The sequence below is a fragment of the Bidens hawaiensis genome, unplaced genomic scaffold (assembly GCF_021521415.1).
Source record: "Bidens hawaiensis isolate Kalapana, Puna unplaced genomic scaffold, B.hawaiensis_p1.1 tig00036739_1, whole genome shotgun sequence".
NCBI classification, from domain to species: Eukaryota; Viridiplantae; Streptophyta; class Magnoliopsida; order Asterales; family Asteraceae; genus Bidens; species Bidens hawaiensis.
Genome location: NW_027496407.1, coordinates 9,025 through 17,488, shown reverse-complemented (window position 1 = coordinate 17,488; position 8,464 = coordinate 9,025). Strand labels below are relative to the sequence as shown.

At 33.4% G+C, this 8,464-nt stretch overlaps 1 protein-coding gene across 1 annotated transcript; it reads left to right on the top strand.

Moving 5' to 3' along the window:
* Positions 1-942: 942 nt before the first annotated feature.
* Positions 943-3,236, top strand: LOC143588724 (BTB/POZ domain-containing protein At4g30940-like). Its single transcript, XM_077069653.1, has one exon. It carries the CDS (start codon positions 1,104-1,106, stop codon positions 2,436-2,438), a length of 1,335 nt encoding a protein of 444 aa, XP_076925768.1. The 5' UTR covers positions 943-1,103; the 3' UTR covers positions 2,439-3,236.
* Positions 3,237-8,464: the final 5,228 nt, after the last annotated feature.

The window sequence follows — 8,464 nt, the reverse complement described above, 5'->3', positions numbered from 1 at the left end:
GGATTAGATATATAAATAATGACACAACAAATCCATCAAATAAATATCAAAAACAGTCAAATAAATTGATTCAGTTATATACATATACTTACTAGATGGGTGTCCGCACGATGCAGCGAGTCTTTGAACGCGGACTCTATTAATCACGTAACAATTATGAGTGTTCATGGTTCGGTTTAAAACCTTGAAACCGTTTAAACTGGTCATCGGTTTGTTTACACGGCTGAGTTTTTTACTTTCAGCCGGTTTTTTACTTCCTTTATCCTTTCAAGTATCATATTTTGACTTAGTTGGAATTGATAATACGGTTAAATTAATAATTATTTTAAGCAAATTTTATTATCAAAGTTTACATTGTTAAGCCAAATCAGAACCAAACCGTTAATAACATTTTGGTTTCAATTTTCACTGGTTTAGTTTTCGTTTAAAAATAATCAAAACCAACATTGAACACCCCTACGTAACATATTAATTTTTTCAATTAAAAAAAAAATAATAATATTATACTAAAATTAAAGAGAATAAAATACTCGTTTTTATGGTGCAATATTTTTACAAAAATATTAACGTATGGAAAACTTATTGTCGTTTAAAAATCATGGATGAAAAGTTGGTTTAAAGTTGAAACTAAAAACAAGATATGATTAAAGATGAGAGGACAAGCTTGTAAGTTGAGTGAATTGTTTTATTAGACAAGTTTACCCTTATTTACACATACACTTTATGCATTAGTGTTTACACAACTCTTAAAATTAAGTGTCTGTTATGTATAGTATGGATATATTCAATTTCAATTTCAATTTCAACTCAATCCCTCAAAATTCTCTCCACCTATTTTACTCCATTTCCATCTTCATGTTCAAAAACCCACGTCTTAAATACCTCTTTGATTAATACCAGTTTCGTCTTAAATATCCCAGTTTTTAATAATATTATTCATCATCTCAATCTCAATTACACTTTCGTCTTCTTCACTTCTGTGCTCTTTAATCTTCAAAAATGATCGAATCGTTTGACTTCTACCCTACGAAATCCGGGTTTTAATTATTATTATAATTGCTGTTATTACACTTCCACTGTTTCCAATTTTGGATTTTTCATTCATGGCGATTCAAAAAGACAGGGTGAGATTTAACGTTGGTGGTAAGATCTTCGAAACCACCGCCACAACGCTAGCAATCGCCGGCCGGAATTCCTACTTCGCCGCCATGTTTGACGACAACTGGGACCTGCAACCCAATCCCGCCGGAGAATACTTCATTGACCGGAACCCAGATTGTTTCTCAGTATTACTAGATTTATTACGCACAGGCGAACTTTACATTCCACCACACGTACCGGAAAAACTTGTATACCGAGAAGCCCTGTTTTACGGCCTCACGGACCATGTCCGATCGGCCAAATGGGGACAATTCGACGGAAACCGTCTTCAATTGTTGAAATCCGTCACCGGGAGGGCTCCCGGTGACGGAACCGCCATCCGGGCCTCACCCGATGGCGGGTGTTGTGTGGCACATGGAAGTATGGTTCATATTTTTGATTGGATGCTGGAAGAGCACCCTCCGATTAATCTTGATTATCAGCGGGTTAATGATGCGGGTTGGGTCGGGTCGGTTGACCCGACCGGGCTCGTGATCAGCACGTGTGAGCGGCTGGGGCGGGGGCAAGGCGGGATGGGGTTGTTTAATTCGACGACCGGGGAATTAAGGTATAAGTTTAGTGTGACGCATGAAGGCGTGGTTAAGAGTTATACCGCGGGTGCGTTGAGTTTTAACGATGGTTATAAGTTGTTTTCGAGTTGTAAAGGGAGAAGTAACGAGTATGGTATCGGTGTTTGGGACCAAAACACTGGTCAGCAAGTTGATTTCTTCTACGAGCCGCCTGGATGGTCGCTTGGAGACGCGGATAAGCTGCAATGGCTAAATGGTTCGAATTGTTTGTTGGTAGCCACATTGTTTCCTAGAAAGGACAATTGTTACATTAGTTTGCTTGACTTTCGGTCAAAGTCAATGGTTTGGTCTTGGTCAGACATGTGGTCTCTGGCCAATAGCGATGACCGGCGGGTCCGGGATGCGATAGCCATGGAAGAAAATAACTCGATATGCGTGGTCAATGAGTTTGAGGATTTAGGGTTTATGGACTTAAGGCGTGAGTCTGGTTCGGTTAGATGGAGCTCAAGGAGTCGGTTAATGAAAGGGAAAATGCCCGATGAGCCATGTTACCCGAAACTAGCGTTGCACGAGGGTCAACTGTTTTCTTCTATGAATGACTGTATCTCAGTGTTTTGTGGGTCCGACTGGGTTCTAACCTCGAGGCTTAGACGGAGTTTTGGTGGCTCAATTTGTGATTTCTCGATCGGTGGCGATCGGCTTTTTGCATTGCATAGTGAAGAAAATGTGTTTGATGTTTGGGAAACTCCCCCTCCAAGTATTGTGTGAATTTGTTTTTTGGTTGTTTTTATTTTGATGTATTAAGTTATAGTTAAGATTGGTAACCATAGAGAATTATATATGATTCATCCTTTACATAGCTGATTTACCTAAAGCAATAGCAGTTTAAATATGATGATTGAGTTGTATTTCTTTTTGTGATATTTGCTTCTTTCTATCCAATCTTCTTTTTGACCACCCACTTTTGCAACGGGATTCTTGGCCATGTGGTTGTTAACTGACTCCAGAACTTACATTGGTGACTCCGTTATAAATATATATCATATGGCTTCTGATACCTTCACGCTTAAATTAAGAAACACATTTATTAGGATATGTGGACGTTTGAGGATTGGACATTGCAGAAACATGTTACCCTAAACTAGAATATAAAATTTTATTGCAACTACTTGTACTTGCAAAACACTCATTTTTACCTTCACCATCTTCACCAAACTCCCATCATGCCAATTATGTTGTGTGACCACTAGGGGTGTAGATAAGCCCGGCTGAGTCGAACTCGACTGGCTCGAGCTTGGTTCGTCTAGCTAACGAGAGCTCGGCTTGTCTATTATTTATTAATAATTAAATTATATTCTTTTGATCTATATGTGTTTCTAAACTATTTTTATGTGTTTCTAAATTATAATTAATACATGATATATATGATTTAATTACTTCTACCATTATTTTATATTCAAAATTACTATTCTATTAAATATAGATTTAATATATTAAATTAAAATGTATATAAATAATATCTTTGTTTTGGAAGTGAAGCTCAAACTTATTATTAAACAGAATTATTCTAATGTTCGAGTTCGGGCTCGATTCAAATTTTTACAAGACAAATTCTAATAGCTCACGAGCGGACTTAGCCGGTTTACATCCTTACTTCCATTGGTTCTTCTAATCATTTAAAGTACAATACTTATGCTTCACTCTTTTCTTTCCATGGGTAGCTACAAGTCTACAACTACTATTAAATAAGGCTATGTTTATTGGCACGCTCTTTATCTATTTACACACTCTTAATATGGTCCATATTGGTCAAATGGGCCATATTACTCAACACCAAACCAACAAAATATGATCCATATTGACCAATATGAAGCATATTAAGGGTGTGTAAATAGATAAAGGGTGTGCCAATATCATAACCCATTAAAAAAACATTCTAGGATTGTTCCACAGAATAAAGTTACCAGCTTTTTGCCTTTTAAGAGTTAAATCCTTATCCATGACTTGTAAATAATGCATTATGGATGTGTACATTTGCCAGTAAAAGAGGGTCAGTCCTAAAGATCATATGCTCCAAGATTTAAAAAAAAAGGTCTCATCAACCTTTTCCCAAATCCTAAAAATTAAAATTCCCTAATCCAAATGAAATATACCATATGCATTATAACTTGTACAGTGGTCCCATAAGCCATTTAAGATCATGTGCTTCAAAGTTTTATGAATCTTGGGTAACTATAACCACTAAAACCTGCACAGCAGATGGAGTAAAACACTCGCTACAACCACTGACTCTTGTCTTGTTTGATGTTTCACCTGAATATGGTTCCATTTTCTAATCTATTAATCATTAATTAACTTTCGAAAATTGCATTGTTTGACCGAGTTTTAAATAAAGATAGTTCTAGTAACGGGATCATCGGGGCCAAACATGAATAAATATATTTAAAAGGTTATGGTTCCAACAACGATTGACAGAAACATGAGATTAAGGATTTATTAAACATGATGGTTGCAGGCAGCTTGCATTTGTCCAACTAATATATGTTTGGGATCATGTATAAATTGGGCCGGTTGGTGGATCCAATTCATGTAAGACAAAAGGGACGATTAATTTAATTATAATAAACAACTTCTCTAATGGAAATCCTTTGAAAGGGAAATAGATAATTAAATTTATAGTATGAGATAATGTTAAATTAAGTTTAACCATCTTTTATTAAATACAATATATTAGTTAATTGTAAATCTTAAATCAACCAGCCCGTCATCAATTCTAATCCAACTCCAACACGAACGTAAATTAAAGGGTTAGGCTAGCTAAATGTACCCCTGGTTGCTTGTCATACCTCCCCCCTCCCCCTCCCGTTGGAAAAACCAACTTTCATATTAACCCTTGAAATCATATAATTACCAAATTAGCACAAAAGTAAGGATTTAATATTTTTTTTACAAGTTGCGTTTTCTTTTTATGATTTCGAGTTTAGGGTTTTTGGTTTCGGTTTTAGGGTTTAGGGTTCGGTTTCGGGTTTCGGTTTTAGGGTTTAGGGTTTCCAGTTCGGTTTCGTTTTTAGGGTTTAGGGTTCGATTTCGGGTTTAGGGTTTAGGGTTCGGTTTCGGGTTTCGGGTTTAGGGTTCGGTTTCGGGTTTCGGGTTTAGGGTTTGGTTTCGGGTTTAGGGTTTAGGTTTTAGGGTTTAGGGTTTCGGGTTTAGGGTTTCGGGATTTGGGTTTTGGGTTTTTGGTTTATTTTGTAAAAGATAAAGTGGTAAAATAAGGATATTATAAATATATATGCTATTAAAATTAAAAAAAGATATTATAAATATTTATAATATTAATATTAAAAATATTAATATTAAAAAATAAGATGATAGTAATACTTGATAGTTTTTAATTTGATATATGTAGTGGAGGTTATCAAATGAAAGTAATGTTGTAGGGACTATTATGAATATTAATAATGTTAAGAGCTAATTGTAATTTATGTAATAAATTCAGGGAGGAGTATATTTAGTAAAAATGGAGTAAGGGGTACGTTTAGTAGCACCCAAATTAAATAAAGATAAAAATGTAACTGTCACAAATAGAGCCCAACACATTAATAATGTGTAATATTTTATAGACAGACGGGTTTTAGAGGTTGCTATTCTAGAAATATATCATGTATATTGTTATAATCAAATAACACAGATAAGTACGTACACAAACCTTTAGGAGTATATAAATACATCTCTAGTTTCATTGATTAATACTTCAAGAGTTCAAGTTCGTGGTGGATCCCAAATACAGGACAACAAACCCATTTTCATCATATTCCAGATTAAATTTTGTTATTACACTCTCCAAAGTGCCATATCAGCATGGGGTCGTTTTGTGTGAGCATTCCTTCTTGACACATTGCAAGGACATCACATATAATAAATTAATACTTAGAAGCCGAAAAAAGAGAGAGGAGATAAACGTAGAAGAGAAACTCATTCTTATTCACATCCAAATCATCACATATACAACGTACATATTGTCTTTATATGAAACCAAAACTCTCAATATGGTCGTAATATCTGCGCTAATGATAATTCATAACACATCTTCTGGCATATCACCGTTTATTATAAAGATAAAATCACACATTAGGATGATATTAAATAGGTACTTCGGGACTTTGAAGATAAACTGATACTTGTTGATTAATTTATGTATTGTCTCGTTAAAACCTTACTAAGAAAAACCCAATAGGACAAAACCTAGTTAAGATAATAAGAGTGCAATGTTTATAATGCTCTCTCTCTAAACTAATAAAAAATATTCAATATGTAGAATATGATATTCTATAATAAGTGCTTGACTTAATCTTTGTTATGGTATTCTTTAATCTAAATTATACAAGTTGCGTTATCTTCATAGGTGATCTTTGTGTCCTTCATGATTTGCTTTAAATCAAATGCTTCTAATAAGATATTTAGTTGCATGTATACTCTTAGTAGCCAAACCCCGATTTGCTAGGAAATGGTTTACTAACACCATTACTTGTATTTATTTCGTTTTAGTAGCAAAAACCCGTTTCGCTAGGCAATGGTCAAGCGACACAAATTATTTGCTCACTATTTAACTGTTGATACCCATGGTACTGATTTGCATATTTCTTATATCTTACATTATTACGTCAAAATCTGGTGATTACTTACTCAATATGTGTTGTTGACAAACCTATTTTTACGCATATTTCAGGATGTTAATCTCGGATGGTTGAAGTGATTGAAGAACTTAGTTTATTTGACTTTTAGGTTATTAAATAAAAAGACAGTAATTTTGGATGTTTTTGAGTATTTGTTTCGAATTTATTTCATATTTTTTGAATTGTGTGTTTGATTGATTTAATAAAATAATTTAGATATTGTCATAAATATTGTATGATAGTGTCTTGTGAGCTGTTAGCAATCAGTTCGCTCCCTGACATTTTCGTCTTAGGTTGGGGTGTAACAGATCGGTATTAAAGCCGAAGGCTATAAGATACACCATTAGACATAATGACCTAGTAGCATGCTTAGGACCCTATACATGCTTTTGTGAGACCTTATGTGTTTTATTTAGTTGCTTACAACTTGTTTGATATTTATCTATTTTATTATTTATAGTTTTATACATGTACACGCACACACAAACTAAGAGGCTACGCTCACTCTCAAAATATTTTCTTTTTTGAATTTTTATAAAACCCTAGATATGTTGTTATTTTATTTTAATTACGGGAAATCCTTAAGAATTCCCATGAGTTTTATTTTTACTCTTTCTCCTTAAAGTACGAGAGTATGAGTAATTATCGTAGTAACTGGAAGTGGGTGAAAACGTGAGTCATGACATTGACAAAACGATTATGAGATTCTAAAGACATATGTTAATCCTTTCCTAGGGGATTCCCGACCACAATATTCAAACCTATAGGCCAAGCGAAACATAAGTCATACGATCGGAACTTTAACGGTCAATGTAGCCGATTTAACAGTTACATTCCTAATTTAAAAACTGAATTCATGGTGATATCGTCACTAAATTCGAAAATTCCACACATTTTATATTATTGTTTTAAACTGTTTAGCTGGGTGAAAAACCCATGGCAATCAATGAACACGCCAACTACCCATTTTCTCAATCCATTTTGATTATGATATTTGTTGGAGTATTATCATCTATGGTGGTTCACGAGATGCTTCAACTACCCACATTTGATTTCGTTAATTCGTTATTTAGTTGCCCCATTTAAAATGCTATGGAACGCTCATGGGCGGTTCAACTCCATAATCTCGATTATTCGTTATTTTGTTGGGTTATTAAAATGCCATGGAATGCTCATGGGCGGTTCAACTTCATTATCTCGATGATTCATTATTTAGCTGGGTCATTAAAATGTCATTGAAAACTCATGGAAGACCCAACCCACAAAATTTGGATTTTTTTTTTGTTTAATTTTTGAATGAAAATTATTTATTTAATTATACTTAAAAAATTATTTAACTCTCGAGTTCTGAAACAACTGACACGTCCTCCAATGTAGTGATTCATCATTAAAATCATTAAAATTTATATTTAATATAAAGACTTCATGTAATTTATAACTCTTTCTGGAAATTTGTCTTAATTTGTGGTTATAGAAAAATTATTTCCCTTTTAATACTCGCATCATTTATTTGTATTTGTATTTATCTATTTATCTATTTATTAATTTGTTTCAGTTACTTTTATTTCACAAGTTTATTTTAATTTTCAAAATCTTAAGCATATTCTTGAATTATAAAAAGAAATTATTTCATTATTTATTTAAAAAATTTTTATTTAGACTCTTGAAATTTATACAATTTCCATTCTCTAAAGTTGATTATTTTGTTATTTTTGAATCATTATAAATTCATGGTGATACATAAGCAATCTAGCTCCTTTAATTCGATCTAGTATTTAGTTCAAACAGTATTTATATGTTTGTTGGAGCACCAAATTCATGATGGTTCATGGATGTTCCAAAGACCTATTTTATTTATCTATGTAATTTATTATTTTATTAAATTTGTTTTATTTATTTAATTATTGAAACATGAAATTCATTATTGTTAATGCTTGTTTCGATAATTAAATAAGACCATAAGACCCTTTATGACCTTTTTGTAACATTCCGTTTTCTCGTTTCGATTAATAAAATAAAATATGAGTTATTATGAGTCGGACTTGTGCTGGGTTAAGTAATCTGGGTAATGGACTTGGGTTAATAAAGAAAAACGGAAAAGACCATGGGCTTAAGCCCATG